The 19,434-nt window shown below is 40.1% G+C and overlaps 1 protein-coding gene across 1 annotated transcript; it reads left to right on the forward strand.

Moving 5' to 3' along the window:
- Positions 1-8,083: 8,083 nt before the first annotated feature.
- On the forward strand, positions 8,084-13,337 carry LOC121517337 (chondroitin proteoglycan 2-like). The gene is made up of 4 exons (XM_041799040.1): positions 8,084-8,109; positions 8,785-8,816; positions 8,922-8,948; positions 12,769-13,337. Exons 2-4 carry the CDS (start codon positions 8,792-8,794, stop codon positions 13,335-13,337), a joined length of 621 nt encoding a protein of 206 aa, XP_041654974.1. The 5' UTR covers positions 8,084-8,109; positions 8,785-8,791.
- The last annotated feature ends 6,097 nt before the right edge of the window (positions 13,338-19,434 follow it).

Here is a 19,434-nt window from a genome sequence, read left to right on the forward strand (position 1 = left end):
TAGACTAGATATATTCACATATTAATGTAGTGTTACGACTCCAACCGTCTCTGTACACGTATTCCAACAGCTGAGAATCTGTACTGACAGCGGTTAACATCATTAAAATGTAGTTATTTTTTTGAAAATCACTTTCAGCTGAAATAAAGCTGTTTACTGCTTATTCCCTACTGATTTCTGTCACTCATTCTTTCTATAACTCTGCAGCTGGACCAGCAGACTCGCACTGTCTGTGACATGCATGCTTTTACAGCCCGCCCACCAAGTGAGAGCACAGGTGTCTGTGGAAATGCAAACTATTTGGGGGTTTAGCGTACCAAACCATACCAAACTGAATCAAACCGGACCCCCTGATGGAAACACGGATATAGAGAGAGTTTTGAGAGAGACTTTAGTGAAGAGGAATACTACTCAAACAATGAGTGCTCTCATGTCTTTCCCTTGCATGTGCAGCCTGTTCACTGCCACTGTTTAGCGGCCCTCCTGGCCTTAAAATAGCCCGGCCCACCGAGCATTCTCCCACTTTTCCAGACTAGCCTGTGCCAGCACTTAAATGTGAACAAAATGCTCTTCAACAAATCACAGACTGAAAAATTTGGTCAATGTTATAATCCTCCTTCTTCTTTAGAGCAGTTGGTGAATGAGGCCCAATGACCTCTACATTCAGTGGCACATTGGTCACAGTGCTAGAGGTGAAGCTTTGTGCTTTGACACGTCTCTTGATGATGTGTGATGCAATATTGTGTGCTGAGTTTGTGCAACAGTTGTCAAAATTTGCATCATAATACTAATCATAATAGTTGTCAGTCCACAAAGACACTCAGTGGACTGCTCTGTAGGCATGAACTTACGCTGAGGCCTTGTAGTGGTGGTTTCTCTTGGCCTCATCTCACAGGTTCTGAGTAAAAAAAAAAAACACTTTAGAAAGTGTTAATATTTTAACACTCAGTGTTATTTTTCTACACATTTAAGCATACTTTTAACTCTATACAGTGTTATTTCCTTTCGTTTTCAAAGGCCATTTTACTCAGCATGGAATTATAATTATACTTTGAGAGTTAAAATCAACTCTGAAATGTTTAACACTGAAAATTCAACTCTTGAGTGAGGGTAGCTCTCATCAGTTTTATTTCCACATATTCAGTCCTTCAGCAGGCACAGTGGTGTTAATGCTTATGTTCTGAATACTTTTGATGGCTTTTTTGAAATTTTAAAGATTGCCTTCACAAAAAAAAAGCTTGAGAAACACTGCATTACAGGAGCCCTCCTGTACATTCACCGATTAAAGTTTGACAGCTTATTCTATATATTAAGCCTTTGTTTTAATGCTTTTCTGCACCTTTCTGCTGTCAATTAACCTTGTAAAGCAGATGATCCGCCCGTTTCCGCCCAAGATTTCTGGGCGTGGTGGAGTCGTGACATAAGCGAGCCACAACAAGAAGCTGGTGCAGTTATGGCAGAAGACATTAGTGTGGATGCTGCTAAAGCGCCAGTTTTATCAGAACTTGATGACATTTCTTTGTTAAAAGTAAGAAGATTATTGTAATCTGCATTGGATTTAATGCCTGTAGCAGTAACTTATAAGAATATCATATCTTTGATTGTATTTATTAGGCTTTGAACACTGTATCTTGTTCCCTTTCTTTTAGATTTGTCAGGTCTTATTCCAGCTGTAACAGCAAGTTCTCTGAGAAGAAACACTAATTGTGATGAAAACCATGACTTCTGTGTTGGAATGAGTGACGGAAATTATGCCAACCCAATAAAGCCAGAGTGCTTTTACATGTGCTCTAATTGATACACCTCACCTACAGCCAACAGTGTCAACAAGGTCTGGTTTATGTAAAACACTCAGATAGATGTGATTATCACACTTCAACACCCACCTCAACAACCACTAACACAACATCCAAAACTGCTCTGACCACCCCTGCTTGTGATGTAGACCCTAACTTCTGCAAGAGGGTCTGGCTGCAGCCCTCGAGCAAACCTCTACGCTGTGGCGTTCGGCTGGAGACCTCTATGGTGGGGCGAAACCTCTTCGCTGGGGCGTGATGTCATTGCCCAAGCCTACGCTTGGGGGTGCAGTGTGTTAGCTGTTGTTAGCATGACCTAGCTGTTGTTAGCATGACTACACCGCTGTGCTTATGACACATTAGCATAGCCCCATACGCTCTGCACTATATTTGGGCGTGCAGCAACACACCCCGACCCCTACGCTGGGTAGTGGTCTACGCTGGACCGTGCAGTAGCAGACGTCGCTATTAAACCCCGACTGGTTTGGTTTAGGCGTTTAAATCCGACTGGTTAGGTTTAGGCATTAAAATCCGACTGGTTAGAGTTAGGGTCAGCCTGTCGGCAAGCGGATAGAGCTGAAATTTCATCGCGGGTAATATACATCACGCCCCAGCGGAGAGGTTTCGCCCCAGTGTAGAGGTCTCCAACCGAACGCCCCAGCGTAGAGGTTTGCCCGAGGGCTGCAGCCAGATGCCTCTCAACCTCTGTGATGAAAAGAGTGATAGGAATCATGTGAACCCCATGGGCCCAGAATGCTTTTACCAGTGTGTTGGTGGAAACACCTACAGCCAACCATGTCCACAAGGTTTGGTTTATGTAAAACACTCAGATAGTTGTGAATATCCCACTACATTTACTACCACAACAACCACTACGACAACAGGCTCAATCACACTCAAACCAGTAATCTTGCCATAACACCTGGACTTTAAGTAATAAATTACATGTACATTTTCCATCTATTTTTACGACATTAGTTGAAGGTGAAATACTATTCTCCCACACCAAACATCTCAGAACTCAACGACAGAGCAATAGCCCATTTGGCCAACACAATCGTCACAGACACTGAGCACCCTCTCCATAACTTTTTCCAGCTCCTGCCCTGTGGCTGCAGGTACCGGACACTGAAATGGAGAAGAGCCCGCTTCAGTTGGAGCTTTGTACCATCAGCCATCTCAGTCCTCAACTAGCTCACTGACCTGCCATCACTGTTTCTGTTAATTGTCAATTGTCTATTGTGTTATATGTTTATGGCAGAGGTCATGTTAGCCAAATATTCTCCGTCACTGACAGATTTTTTTGAAGGCTGTCCGTCAGTTTGACGGGCAGGAATGATGAGGATGCGCCTGCATTTCAGCGCACACACACAGACAGACGCATAGAGATATTTGTATCTCAATGGGAAATACTCCTGGACAAATAAAGGTAAAATAAATTAAAATAAAAAAATATAACAAAGCAGACCAGAGTCAGACCAGTTCATCTGAGCTTTCATACCACTCCAAATGGTCCGGACCATCTAGGAAAACAAACCAAAGTTTGTTTAAAGTGGACCAAACAGCTCTGGTGTGAATGTGCCCTTACATGCACACATTTATCAGGCTTTGCTTTTTATTTTTTTTTGCTCACTGGCTGGGGTGTATGACACACCTGACAGTAAACATTAATGCTTCACCACCAAACATGAGTCCTTAATGCATGGTGTGCCTGTGGTAGAGGATAAAAGATCATCCCTAATAATTAATCAAATAACTCACAGACACACATCATCTATAAACAAATAATACTAATGATAATAACAATAATATTAGTTAAAAACATATATATATATAATGGCTCTCTTATTGGGTCTGCCTGTTATCGTTCACATAAAAGAGCCGGCTCTTTGAACTGGCTCGTTCATGAACTACCCATCACTATTTATCACAGTTATTTGTTTGATTATGTTTCCTTGGTTCTCAATGATGCTGCTTTGCTAAATAAAACCTATTATAGATTTAAAGAGAAGATGTCTGTGATTTTTTTGTAAGCTTGTAATATTTTGCTGGGTTGAGAGGGTCATGTTCCATTTCACACCTTCTATTTATTCAAATACCAATATTTATAGGATAATAATATTATTGTTTAAATTTTAACTCTGAGACTGATTTATTGCCCCTTTTGTTGTTGTTGTTCCCTGTATCCAGGGTAATGCCTCATTCATTAAGCTTGATCTCTAACTCTTATTTATTTCTATTAATAATTATGATTATTATGAATATTTTAATGATGAACAAAATCTAGCAATAAAATCTCAACACTTTTATTTGTTGATACATTTTAAAATGTCAGTGTAACACAAAGCTATGGACAGGTAAACATGAAAATGTTGCTATATATATATATATATATATATATATATAAAATAAATAAATTATTTGCCTAACAGAAGTGTGGTTATACCAGCTGGGTGGGGAAGTTTTGATCAGGTGAGGAGAATCTAGGACAGTCCAACTCCAGTAGCCCAGCCTCTTTAGAGAGAAACCTGCTCAGAGTGTCCTCACAAAACAAAAAAAACCCATCTTTCTTAAAAAAAGCTCTGAATATCCATTAAATCGATCTTTTGTTAATGAAATCAGTTTAAGTGCTGTAAAACTGCTGCAAAGGTACACTGCAAAAGTAGTCATGTACGTAAATAATAACACTTTGGTAGGTAGGTGTTCCTGGTCCTGTTGGGTGTGTTGGGCGTTTTCAGCAGTGGTTTTGGTCTTGCCCTGTTTAATGATGCTGTCATTTAAAATCATCGAATCAAGATTTTTTCGTTGACATTAAAGCCAAGTATCAATAGTCATACATGTTTGTCAGTAATCAGCGTAATTCAGCATTCTGTACATGATGACCTAGTTCACCTTTGCCCTTCTATCTGTAGCTTTGTGAAATGTTTATATTGCTCAGTTGACTTTGTTTTACAAGATTTTTACATTATTTATTTCAGAAATTTAAAACTGGCAAGGACAAACAGATGTAAATGAGCCTTTTGGCTTGGAATACTAAAGGCATGACTATTGTTTTATTGTGTTATGTTGATGTATTTTTCCCTTTACATGATTACATTTCATTTCTATTTCTTGTACATTTTGTAATTTTCACCATTTCCTGTTGCCAGTGTTTTTGTATTAAGGCTCAACATGGTGCCTCAAGCATGAGCATTTCAGACCAGATTTAAGTACTCTAAGACTGACCTCAGACATGGCCCTATGAGTTTTTTCAACTTTAAATCTATATTGTTTTTTTTTTTGTTTTTTTTCTTTACCCCAGTGTCACATTGCTTTTAAGGACAAGAAAGTAATGTAATAAATACTAATACAGTTACAGTTTGTATTTTCTTTAGTTAAGGGGACTATTGTTTGTATTGTTGTACTGGAGAAGTTTTTATATGTTTTGGACAAAAGTGTATAGACAATAGAAATAGCAATATATCACAGTGTGATTAAAAAACACCACAGAGTACAGTCTTAGTGTACAGTGGGGCAGCGGCCTAGTCGTCCAGTGTTAAGATAGTGTCCTTTCCCTCACAACATAACCTGCTGAAGTCTAAAGACTGGCCTTATTAATATGCTCTCAAAGTCACTTTATTTTTTCAACTGGAACGGTGCCCTAGAGGTCGGGTTAGGGTTAGTTTTGGAGGGGGGGGGTGTTTTGTCCACTAATAGAGTGGTGCAGTCGTGACATAACTTTGTAGGCAAACACGGAAGTTCATGTCGCATGTGTTCCCTCAGCGTCAAGCGTATGGGTTTTTTCAATGGGTTGTGGTGTTTTTACTTTGAAATTCTAGTATTATTTTGGCAACTTCCGGTTTCCGGAGCCTTTGTTACTGGCACTAACTTGACTCTGCTCTTCCTGAGGCCTTCACCCCCTCCCCCTCCTGGTGCTGTGGAGAGCGCACACCTGCAGCGAGTTATTCATCCTCCGCTGACTACTTAAGACCGGCTGCAGCTCTCAACAACGCCTGAGTTTTGCCAACCCTACCTAGTGGTAACACCGACTCGAGCCTCACTCACAGAACTTACGAGTAACATTTGAAAATTTTCCAGTGCTTGATTTTTGACCTTATTTCTAGCGTGTCTCTCCTTCTCCTTTCCAGTGCCTCACTCCCGCTCACAGCCGCCAGCCCTAGCACTCTCTTTACACTGCTTAATGTTCCCCTGGACCTCTGGATTCTCCTGTGTACAGTAAAACTGTTAAAACTGCTCAACCGCCTCTGCTTCTGGGTTCAACCACACCAATCCACACAACATGGGTTTTTGGATTATTGCTGAAAATAAGCTCTGTGTCTAATAAAAGTTTATGAAACTTGCATGTTTTGTTCATAAAGATAATCTTCACAAATTGATAACATAAGCATCACATCTGGTTCATTAATCTAACTGACAAAAGTAAAAAGCTAACGTCATGCTATATTGAACTACAACACGGTCAACTGAATTTAACGTCTTCACACGTGAACGGCAGGCTCAGTTGACGCGCTTCTGATGATGACGTATACCCTTCCAGACAAATGCTGTAGTCCTTGTTAGCTATCTTTTAGCAACTGCCTTTATTAAGACGTTAAAAGATACACAATTTAAAGGTGGGGCACGTTTCCGATGTATTTTACGTAGTATGATAAATCGTTAAACTCTCTTGAGCTTGTGTTCACCCCAGACCTTATTTCAGGCATTTAAGCAAAAGCTCATTCAAAAATCCCAGAGACTTTCAGACAAGGGAAGTAGAAGTGCTAAAATGCTAACTTACTTCTGCGTTTTAGGACTCATTCCTGCACCACTCTATAAGGCACCCTAGAGGGCTCTTTATCAAATTATGTCCACTGGAAGGACCCCTAGAGCAGTGGTTCTTAACTGGCCTACAGTCAGGACCAACCACCAACTCCTTGGTCAACCATGATGCAAATTTTGGAAAATTGTTCACACTAAGCGTTATGGACATGCCTAATTGAATACTATTATTATCTGTAATCTATCTAATAAACAATAATTGTTTTTTAATTAAGGTAATTTTTGCTTATGAAGTAATCTGGTCAGAGCATTTTTGGTACTTTGTTTTTTAATCTCCATGAAACAGGATGTGCCTAACATAATAATGCTGCTGTGCCCTTCCCTTTTAATTCCAGCCCTGAATTCATGAGAACATGCAGCCATGTTTAATTGTGAATTGTCTCAGATATAGCCAAGGACCTTTACATAAACTGGCCTTTTCACTAAATGTGCTGGATAGTCGCTGGTAATATGAGGGGCCATACAAGCTGTAATTCATTCTTGCCCTCACAAACACTTTTTTCTCCCTCTCATATACATAAATTCTTCTCTTACCTTCATACTATACCTTCCATTTACCTGACTATGAAATGTTTATTCCCCCTTAAAACTTAAGTCTAGATCTAGACTTTTAAATGTAAGTATAAGGTCACAAACATTGAGGGAGCTGCCAAACTGTAAAGCAACGTTCATGACTGAGATGAGCTGTCTCTTTCAGCTGTAGTGCCAGAGAGGCTTTCCAATCAGAAATTCTGGAAATGTCAGTGTCTTTTTAAGTACATACAAGGATTTATTTTAGACAAGAAGGTAGTTAAACAAATTTCATCAGATCTGAGATTTTTGCATTGTACACAGAGTGTAGACCCCATGTTTGTTTTCTGTGAAATTTATTCAAATGCAATAAAAAAAAATAAGGACAGCATGCTCTTTAACTGTTTACTGTGATCATTTTTTTGGACTTATTTTTATTGTCTTGGTCTTAACCCTAAAATATTTGGTCTTGGCGCAGTCTGTTCTCTGCATTTCTTGGTCTCAGAGAGTTTGGCCTTGACTACCAGACTAGAAATCACAGAGTATATGTCTGGATTTATTATCTGCAGATCTCTTGTTTTATGGATTTATAGGATCTTCTAACCTTAAATCTAGAATCATCCTTAAAGGCTGCACAGCTGCTTAACCAGCATGTCTTCTTAGGCGTGTGTGTCCTGCACACACAGTCATCTAACTGGCTTTTTTATTAATACTGATAATTGCAGTAATCCCTATTTCTTCCCTTAAAAAGCATAATTAGCTTGGCCTAAGGTGACATGGTTGCCACCCCTGTCCCATGTGTCATACCTGTCTCATGGTTACATAATAACTCTATGGTAAAGAAACAATGGAACTAATCAACCCCACCCTCTGTTCCTGTTCTTGTCACACCCTGTCAGACCCCTTTAAATCTGCACTCAGACATCCAGCAGTCATCCACCAGTCCCAGAGGAGACAAGTTTCATCGTCTAACAACATCATCTTTGTAAGTATTTCTTTTACTCAGATTGACTGAGACATATTTCAAAGATTTCTAAGATGATTCATTATGAAGGTTTTTGTTGTTGTTGAATTATGATCATAGGAAACTCAGATGCACTTTGATTACTGACCTAAACTACACACTGTGTATTTATAAATGGAAAAGAAAAATCTTTTATGTTTTTTATGATGGAGCTGTGTTTCCCTTCTACTTTCAGTGTCTGTATCTGACCACAGTTAACTCAATTCTTATGTAGTTATTAAAAACAGCACTTTCAGCTAAAATAAAACTGTTTGCTGCTTATTTCTTGCTGACTTCTGTCACTCATCCTTTCCACAACGGCAGCTTGAGCAGCAGACTGCATGTGATTTCACATGCATGGCCTTTACAGTCACCCAGTGAGGGTACGGGTGTCTGAGGAGGAGTGAACTATTTTGGGGTTTAGCATACTGATCCATACCAAACTGTCCTCAATCAAACAGAACCACCCGATGGAAATGTGGCTTTAGGTGGCCTGCTTTGAGATAGTAGACATAGGCTGGATATAAGTACTGCACTAGCATTAATGCAATACACGAAGTTCTTCAACTTTAACTACATACAAATGAGGATTTATATCAAATTTTATATGTAGATTTCAACTGAATATTTTCTTTCTGTTTCTGTGTATCCACATAGGAAAAACATGTGGAAGGCAACTCTTACTGCAGGTAAGGCAGCGTTCAAGTTCATGCTTCCCTCTAAAAGGCTGATGAAACTGATTTAAAATATTATTTTCTCATTTCACTCAATGTTCACTTGTTTGTCTTTTAAAGGGCTCTGCTTGATCCTTGCCAGCTTGGGTAAGTCATTAATCAGAATCAGTCTTACAAGCAGCTTTATCTTCACTCTAAGTGGTGGGTTATTGTTTAAACTGGTGTTTCTTTGTATGGGATGACTTGGGATTTTTTTTTTTTTTTTTTTGATTCAAAAGGTTGCCTTGACAGAACAAAACCTTGAAAAACACTGCATTACAGGAGCCCTTCTGCACATGCAACAGTTGAAGTTTGACAACTTTTTCTAAATAATATACTTTTGTTTTAATGCTTTTCTGCACCTTTCTGCTGTCAGTATTATCCTGTACTCCTGCACTCTTGGATGATGGTTGCAATATGCTACTAGGGAAGCACAGATATAATGTACTCAGTATGTGAGTTTGTAGCCAAAGTTGGAGCCATGTCTGCAGTTTGATGTTATTTTAACAGAAATTAGGATGAAAAAGAAGAGCAGGCTACAAACCATGCACTGATAAACTGTTAAGAGAAATGATGAGGAACATCAATGAAAATAAAACAAACTTTTAAATAATTTTAAGATCAGTTATAGTATTATAAAGCCCTGACTAAACATATTTGACATTCATCTGGGAAAACTCCTATAGAAAATGTTTGGGAAGGGCAAGACTCAACCAGCAGTCCTCAAAAATTCCAGCCATTTAGCACAACATTCTTTTCCCTACACACATGCAGTCAGTTACACAATATACGCCTATATTACATAAACAACAACAGCACTTAGCTTCACATGAGCACCGTTAGCCTGTTAGCATTAGCCGCTACCATAACTTAGCAGCTTACAACAGCCAAGTACCATCCTCTACTACCGTAGCCTCGTCCTCCAAGCATATAACTCACTAGTGCTCTGTTAACTAGACACCACCATAAAACTCCGCATTGCAAATGTAAAATGAGTCTTACTGTCAGTTGTCCAGTATAAGTCCTCATGATCATATAACTGCAACCTCCACTAAAGTAGTAAATCCAACCATCGTGGTTTACTGGGAGTAGTCCTGAAAAGACAAAAGCTCCACAGTGGACAGTGGATTATCCTACATTCCTGTTGCTAATTAGCCAGGACACCCCGAGCATTAGCAACCAGCTATGAGGAAGAGAGTGTAGATTTACCCACTCATCGAAGTCCACAACAACTCTGCTCGGCGTAGGCCTTCCTCTCCCGGTGTTGCTCAGCTGTCTACAGTTCTCTTTGTTTTAGCCTCTTTATTACCTGCAGCGATGACTAACTCCAAATCCTTCCATACTGCTGATTATATTAAGCCTTTGGTTACACAGAAAACCCCTATTGAGATTCAAATTCTGTTTTCCAAGATTGTTCCGGTTATGATTTCCCTGAATAGTTTCCAGTAGCGCTGACTCCCTCAGAGATACGTTTGATTTGACATCATCCGTGTCATCTAAACATGAACACCCACCTTAATGCCTGAGTAGATAAATAACCCCAGCACATCATGGAAAATAGGTGTAGTAAGATTACGTTGACTTTATATTAAAGGATTTGATTTCTTTTTATTTTTTTGATTTAACCTCTTTTTTACCAGTTAAAACCCATTGAGATTGAGATCTCTTTCACAAGGGTGACCTTGGCCAAGAGGTCAGCAGCACACGTCATAATAAATAATACATATTCAAGAGACAGTTAATAAACAATAAGTTAAAACAAACAGTAATTAAGAATTAGAGCTACATCACATTTTAAAGTGCAGGCATAGGGGTCACAATAACAATTTAAAAACACATGCACTGTTTCATGGACTCGCATTGTCTGTCATTTAAGATAGAGTGAAAGTTTTCCAGTGAGATGAGCTCAGACAGTTTCAAATCAGTCTGGACAGTATTCCATGCAGAGGGGGGCAGCAAACTCAACGCTCTTTTCCCTTGTTCGGTCCTGACACGAGGAACAAGCAGGTGGAAAATGTCACTGACATGCAAGGCGTTGTGGCTTTTAATTCTTTGAAGAAGAGTACATAAATAAGTAGGAACCAAGCCAAGAAGTGCATTGTAGATCAGCCAGTGAGTGTACCTGCGAACACTCAGAGAGGGCCAGCCAGATTTGGCATAGAGTTCACAGTGATGTGTGAGGCAAACTCTTGCAACATATCTTCTAGGTACGCCAAAATATATGCAAGTATTCAGTATTTACTTACTGGTCATTGGCATATTTTCTGCTGGACATCCACCCTTGAAACTGGCCAAAGACCAGCAAATGCAGGTTAACTGGATCTCTGATTCAAACGTACATTTTTAAGGAGAACATTTCAAATTTGCAGAGGCCACTCTAATGGTGAATAAAGTTTTCAGAGGACATGAAATAGCATAAAAATAGGGCTTTTATCAAATAATTCCAGGAGGGCAACCTCCATACCCCCTATAGATCAATTAATCGGTCAAATAATCACCTCCTCTTATCTTTGCACATTGTAGAAAGTCAAAAATGTAAAATCTGGACTCTACTGAAAAAACGAAGTAGTGTGTTACAATGCAATGTATTATGAACTTCTTTCATTTTTGACACTTTTTCTGACACTTTGTCCTTTTTTTAACCATTACCGGATGTTTTCAGTACAATTTAGTGCAGCTAAACCCAACTCTGTATAGTATGGCTCTGAAGGTAGCATCACTCAGTCAGTCAGTTACTCAGATCAGAGATGGGGACTCGAGTCCGCACCTTGGATTCCAGTTGCACTTAAGTTGCACACGTTCAAAAACAAATAAAAATCCTGTTTTTATGAGATAGTTATGTCGTAAAATCAGGATGATTTTTTTTATTTTCAAGTGAATTCAATACAGCACAAGAATGTGTTTGTAAAATTTGCCCTGCAAAGATCCCAAAGAGTGCAGAGAAGTCTCTGAATTTTAACACAATAGATCTCTAAAACAGAGCGGCATTCGTCGCGGGCATTAGGACCAAGCCAAAGGCTATTACCACGCTGAGTGCTGATTTAGCAGACATTGGAAACTGCAGAAAGTTTGCCAGAGCCAAAAGGTGCAACGCTAATAATGACAAAATCAGTCCGACAGTCTTCTAATCCATTCATACTTTCATAATCGTATCCATGCCTGCTCTGTTTGACGTGGTTTCATTCTGTCTGATTGACATTAGGAACTGAAGTTTAGTCACAGACCACGGTGGACTTTACATTCTTAACCTATCTCTGATATGACTTATGTCAGTGCATATTTTTAATCTTTCTCCTCTCTTTATTTCTGACTTAAGCAGCAAAAAAAAAAAAAAAAAAAAAAAGATCCCCAAGCATCTCATTTTGTTAAGCATGACAGCCTGTTTTAATTTGGTTTTGTCTGATTTGACATAAGTCAGCTGAATTCTTGTTTAGTTGATTGAAATGTCAGATTTGACCACTTGTCAAGATACCTTAATTAATTTCAAGGGAAAAGGGGAAAATCTATGTTTGTTGTTTTTGTATGTTGTACCTTGGTACACAAATGTTTAGCTAAAAAAAAGGAAAGCTATAATAACAGTTGTAAAGTCAGAATAGTTCTTTGTTTTTGAAAAACATGAGTGTTAGTTAGAATTAGTTATAAATGTCTTTGCTCACAACACATTAGCCCCTTCTTACCCCCAGATGTGCATAAATACACCAAATAAACTTCTTTTGGTAGATCAACAATTGAAAAAAATTTATTGGATATTGGTCATCAGGAGTAGGAAATTATCGGTTATTGGTATCGATTCAAAAAATACTTATCAAGCATCACTACAACCTTATGAGACTTGAGACTTGACTTGGACTTATAACAATACCATATCTTTATATTTCTAAGGTAAATAGAAGGCTTTTAACATGATATCTTGTTGCATTTCTTTCAGATATGTCAGGTCTCATTCAGGCTGTGACAGCAAGTTCTAACAACCACAATAACTGTCCTGGAAACTCAAGCTTCTGTGATGGAAAGATGAATGGGAATTATGCCAATGACGATGACCCAAATTGTTTTTACACCTGCTCTAATGGAAACACCTACAAAGTCCGATGCCAATCAGGGTTGGTCTTTGTAGAGGAATCAAATCTCTGTGATTATCCCGACACAACATCCACAGCCCCAACCACAACCACTCAAACATCCACTACCACAGCAACAACCAGAGCTCCTTGTCCTGGAAACTCTAGCTTCTGTGATGGAAAGATGAATGGGAATTTTGCCAACGACGATGACCCAAATTGTTTTTACACCTGCTCTAATGGCAACACTTTCAACTTCCGGTGCCAATCAGGGTTGGTCTTTGTAGAGCAAGAAAATCGCTGTGATTATCCGGACACAATATCCACAACCACAACCACTCAAACATCCACTACCACAGCAACATCCACCACCCCAACCACAACCACTCCAACACCCACTACCACAGGAGCTGAAATAGATATTTTGGATCTTTAAGTTAACACAACTCATTTTTAACAACCTTCAACTGTTCAGTCTTACAGTGAAGTCTCTCTTATTCTCATTAACAGAGAGGTGTTATCATTAAAGCTGTGGTGTGTTACTTTTTCTGATTATATTGTGTTATCTGTGGAAATAAAGGTGAAATATTATTTTTCTTTTTCAGACTATCTACACTAATGCAAGGGGATATAAAAGATGATTTATGGAATGTCAGTGTTTACAGTGGCGCTTACATTATTTTATTGATTAACAATCATGAAAGTTGTGATGGTTCCTTGCAAAGTCTCTTGTCTCTGGCTGCTATTTGTGGCTGTATATTAACAGTATGGGTGTTCTTGTATTTTCAATGACATTATTAAACCTGGAATATCGTACCTATTTGGCTGTTGAGTCTGATTTTTATTTCTTAAAGGTTGTTTGCAGTCATATGATCTCAATGACACAGGAATGCTGAATGGGGGGCAGGAAGTAGAGGACAGCTGTTAGACATGAACAGGGGACAGAGGAAAGTTAGTCCTTTAAGCTCTAAATGGATCTGCACACTACAATTATCATTAGAAAATGTCTACATATATGTAATTGATGGTAGAGCTTTATTCTCTTCTAATTTCAATCTATGCTCACTGATTACCATCAGTCTGTGCAATAACATTTTAGACTTTTATGTGTGTTTGTCTCTATTTCAACCCATTCACTGTCAAAAGTAAGGTGCAAGGTGGCACTGGCAGACACACCTGATTAAACTGGCCTTCTTTACAATAATGATACTTAAGCTCAACAATAGAACATCATCCTCAGATTAGTTCCTTAAACTGGAACTTTAATGCCACAAATTTCAATTCAGTGGACCTCATTCACAAATATCTTCAGATTCTTCTGAAATTTCTTCTTAAGAAAGTTTCTAAGTCAAAGTTGTGTCAGATTCATGACACCTGCTTAAACTGCTGAATTGTTTTCTCTGCTAGCAACTCCTACCCTGGAAGCTCGTGCAGCTCCTGTTTCCCCTTATTGGCACACAGACATGCCTCACAATTACAACTTAAACTTAGGATTTTTACTTTTTATTTCTTGACCTTTTTAAATACATTATTTTGACGTTTTATCTAATATTTTGACCTTCCAGATACACAATTTTAAATTTTGTCATGTTTTGGCCTTTAAAACTCATGATTTCAAATTTTCTGCTCTGCATTTCTTGGGTACAAGTAGGGGCGACTCCCAGGAAAAATAAACTACTTGTCTCTCATTTTGAGCCTTTTAAACTTATCATTTTGACTTTTTAAAATCTCAAAATCAGTGCTAAGTTTTTCTTCACTCTTTCCCTCTTGATTGTTTTTTACTATTTTCGGTCAGAGGGAATATCAATGACAAGGTACACGTGGAATCAATGTAACAGTTGTATTTCCAGTCAAACCCTGCTCACACAACCAAGCACAGAGAGACATATAGGTCGTTTCCACCAAGCGGTCCGGTTCAGTTCGGTGCGGAACGGCATTTTTGTCGTTTCCGTCGAGCAAAAGTTAGAAAGGGTCCCAAAAATCAACCCGTACTGTCCCACTTTTCGGCACCCTTCCGTAGCGGTACCATTTTACCTTTCCGTACTAAAAAGGTGGAGCTACACAAACAACAATAGGGGCTGCACTGACGTCATGTCAGCGCGCAACTCAGCGCTTCGTCTCCGGGCTGCAAGCAAGGAAGTCTGCGCTGTGAGAAGCGGGCAAAAACGGGAGAAAAACAGACTAATATCTGCCTAAATGGAAAATATTTGGACTCGACGGTGATCCAAACTGTTTCCTAGTCTATGGATATTGGTATCTGGCCACAAATCAAGTTTCCCGACGTTTACCTGGACCTGATTTTAAGTACACAAAGCAGAGCCCAAAGGCTCACATCAGCCTGATCCATTCACAACTGATGAGAAACTAAATTAATGCTTAAGCTTTGTGAGTTACGAAGCCTTCGAACAGTTCATTCTCATCTGTAACTAGTTATCAATCTACTTCTTTAGGTAACCTGTTAAAAAACATCGCCCTGTGGTTGTTGGATGTGTTTGTAAAACTTCCGGCTGCAGACTATTTTAAAAGGATTTCTGACTTAATCCAGTTTGAGTTTAACACCAGCTGAACTTTTACTCTGCAGCTGGACCAGCAGACTCGCACTGTCTGTGACATGCATGCTTTTACAGCCCGCCCACCAAGTGAGAGCACAGGTGTCTGTGGAAATGCAAACTATTTGGGGGTTTAGCGTACCAAACCATACCAAACTGAATCAAACCAGACCCCCTGATGGAAACACGGATATAGAGAGAGTTTTGAGAGAGACTTTAGTGAAGAGGAATACTACTGAAACAATGAGTGCTCTCATGTCTTTCCCTTGCATGTGCAGCCTGTTCACTGCCACTGTTTAGCGGCCCTCCTGGCCTTAAAATAGCCCGGCCCACCGAGCATTCTCCCACTTTTCCAGACTAGCCTGTGCCAGCACTTAAATGTGAACAAAATGCTCTTCAACAAATCACAGACTGAAAAATTTGGTCAATGTTATAATCCTCCTTCTTCTTTAGAGCAGTTGGTGAATGAGGCCCAATGACCTCTACATTCAGTGGCACATTGGTCACAGTGCTAGAGGTGAAGCTTTGTGCTTTGATACGTCTCTTGATGATGTGTGATGCAATATTGTGTGCTGAGTTTGTGCAACAGTTGTCAAAATTTGCTTCATAATACTAATCATAATAGTTGTCAGTCCACAAAGACACTCAGTGGACTGCTCTGTAGGCATGAACTTATGCTGAGGCCTTGTAGTGGTGGTTTCTCTTGGCCTCATCCAGGCTGAACTCAGAACTCAGTGGGAAACCATCAAAATGTTTTTCTTTAGGCCAATGTGCATTTCATCACTTTTAACTTAACTCCCATAGTGTGAATTTAACACTTTCTCTGAGTTTATATCATTCTCACAGGTTCTGTTTTAAAAAAAAACACTTTAGAAAGTGTTAATATTTTAACACTCAGTGTTATTTTTCTACACATTTAAGCATACTTTTAACTCTATATAGTGTTATTTCCTTTGGTTTTCAAAGGCCATTTAACTCAGCATGGAATTTTAATTATACTTTGAGAGTTAAAATCAACTCTGAAATGTTTAACACTGAAAATTCAACTCTTGAGTGAGGGTAGCTCTCATCAGTTTTATTTCCACATATTCAGTCCTTCAGCAGGCATGGTGGTGTAAATGCTTATGTTTTGAATACTTTTGATGGCTTTTTTGAAATTTTAAAGATTGCCTTCACAAAAAAAAGCTTGAGAAACACTGCATTACAGGAGCCCTCCTGTACATTCACCGATTAAAGTTTGACAGCTTATTCTATATATTATACCTTTGTTTTAATGCTTTTCTGCACCTTTCTGCTGTCAATTAACCTTGTAAAGCAGATGATCCGCCCGTTTCCGCCCAAGATTTCTGGACGCGGTGGAGTCGTGACATAAGCGAGCCACAACAAGAAGCTGGTGCAGTTATGGCAGAAGACATTAGCGTGGATGCTGCTAAAGCGCCAGTTTTATCAGAACTTGATGACATTTCTTTGTTAAAAGTAAGAAGATTATTGTAATCTGCATTGGATTTAATGCCTGTAGCAGTAACTTATAAGAATATCATATCTTTGATTGTATTTATTAGGCTTTGAACACTGTATCTTGTTCCCTTTCTTTTAGATTTGTCGGGTCTTATTCCAGCTGTAACAGCAAGTTCTCTGAGAAGAAACACTAATTGTGATGAAAACCATGACTTCTGTGTTGGAATGAGTGACGGAAATTATGCCAACCCAATAAAGCCAGAGTGCTTTTACATGTGCTCTAATTGATACACCTCACCTACAGCCAACAAGGTCTGGTTTATGTAAAACACTCAGATAGATGTGATTATCACACTTCAACACCCACCTCAACAACCACTAACACAACATCCAAAACTGCTCTGACCACCCCTGCTTGTGATGTAGACCCTAACTTCTGCAAGAGGGTCTGGCTGCAGCCCTCGAGCAAACCTCTATGCTGGGGCGTTCGGCTGGAGACCTCTATGGTGGGGCGAAACCTCTTCGCTGGGGCGTGATGTCATTGCCCAAGCCTACACTTGGGCGTGCAGCGTGTTAGCTGTTGTTAGCATGACCTAGCTGTTGTTAGCATGACTACACCACTGTGCTTATGACACATTAGCATAGCCCCATACGCTCTGCACTATATTTGGGCGTGCAGCAACACACCCCGACCCCTACGCTGGTAGTGGTCTACGCTGGACCGTGCAGTAGCAGACGTCGCTATTAAACCCCGACTGGTTCGGTTTAGGCGTTTAAATCCGACTGGTTAGGTTTAGGCATTAAAATCCGACTGGTTAGAGTTAGGGTCAGCCTGTCGGCAAGCGGATAGAGCTGAAATTTCATCGCGGGTAATATACATCACGCCCCAGCGGAGAGGTTTCGCCCCAGTGTAGAGGTCTCCAACCGAACGCCCCAGCGTAGAGGTTTGCCCGAGGGCTGCAGCCAGATGCCTCTCAACTTCTGTGATGAAAAGAGTGATGGGAATCATGTGAACCCCATGGGCCCAGAATGCTTTTACCAGTGTGTTGGTGGAAACACCTACAGCCAACCATGTCCACAAGGTTTGGTTTATGTAAAACACTCAGATAGTTGTGAATATCCCACTACATTTACTACCACAACAACCACTACAACAACAGGCTCAATCACACTCAATCCAGTAACCTTGCCATAACACCTGGACTGTAAGTAATAAATTACATGTACATTTTCCATGTATCTTTATGACATTAGTTGAAGGTGAAATACTATTCTCCCACACCAAACATCTCAGAACTCAACGACAGAGCAATAGCCCGTTTGGCCAACACAATCGTCACAGACACCGAGCACCCTCTCCATAACTTTTTCCAGCTCCTGCCCTGTGGCCGCAGGTACCGGACACTGAAATGGAGAAGAGCCCGCTTCAGTTGGAGCTTTGTACCATCAGCCATCTCAATCCTCAACTAGCTCACTGACCTGCCATCACTGTTTCTGTTAATTGTCAATTGTCTATTGTGTTATATGTTTATGGCAGAGGTCATGTTATTCTCCGTCATTGACGGATTTTTTTATAATAATAATATCTTGAATTTATATAGCGCCTTTCAAGAAACCCAAGGGCGCTTTACAGGAACACATATACATGGACAAACTATGTGAGGGGTAGGATGAGTGTAAGGGGTGGTTTAGTGAAGACTGTAGGCTGTGGTGAACAGGTGGTGCTTGAGACGTTTTTTGAAAATGTCCAGAGATGGAGCGCTACGAATGTCTGCAGGAAGAGGTTTGGAGTTTGGTTTTGGGCATGGAAAGTAGTCTGAAGATCAAAGGTTGCGGGATGGTGTGTATGGATGGAGGAGATCAGAAAGGTACTGGGGAGCCAGAGCATGGAGAGATTTGTATGTGAGGAGGAGGACTTTGTAGTTGATACAGGACTTGATAGGGAGCCAGTGGAGGTGGATGAGGGTCGGAGTGATGTGTTGCCAGGGTCTAGTGCAGGTGAGAACTCTAGCTGCAGAGTTTTGGACGTACTGAAGCCTGTCCAGGGTTTTGCTTGGAACTCCAGACAGGACTCCATTACCGTAGTCCAGGCGGGAGGTTATGAAAGCATGAATGAGTGTTTCAACCACAGAATCAGGGAGTGATGGACGGAGTCTGGAGATGTTGTTGAGATGATAGAAGGCAGATCTGGTGACAGACTTTATGTGGAACTGGAAGGAGAGGGTGGAGTCCAGGATGACGCCCAGGTTTCGGACCTCGGAGGACGGACAGATGGAGGTCCCGTCCACATCGAACATGAGATCTCCAACCTTCTGCAGCAGCGCTTTGGGGGCCACAACCATGAGCTCTGTTTTATTGCTGTTGAGTTTGAGTTCGTTAGAGGTCATCCAGGCTTTGATGTAGTGGAGGCAGTTTACCAGGGAGTGGGGAGGGAACTGAGTGGATGGTTTGGTGCTGAGATAGAGTTGAGTGTCATCTGCATAAGAGTGAAAGCTGAGACCGTGTTTGTGAATAATCTGTCCAAGG

The sequence above is a fragment of the Cheilinus undulatus genome, linkage group 11 (assembly GCF_018320785.1).
Source record: "Cheilinus undulatus linkage group 11, ASM1832078v1, whole genome shotgun sequence".
Classification (NCBI taxonomy): domain Eukaryota; kingdom Metazoa; phylum Chordata; class Actinopteri; order Labriformes; family Labridae; genus Cheilinus; species Cheilinus undulatus.

Excerpts from the sequence above, each read along its gene's own strand:
- LOC121517337 (XM_041799040.1), top strand. The coding sequence starts at position 8,792 with ATGTGGAAGGCAACTCTTACTGCAG. Across the intron at positions 8,817-8,921 it reads GAAGGCAACTCTTACTGCAG|GGCTCTGCTTGATCCTTGCC; the intron begins GTAAGGCAGCGT and ends TGTCTTTTAAAG. Across the intron at positions 8,949-12,768 it reads CTTGATCCTTGCCAGCTTGG|ATATGTCAGGTCTCATTCAG; the intron begins GTAAGTCATTAA and ends CATTTCTTTCAG.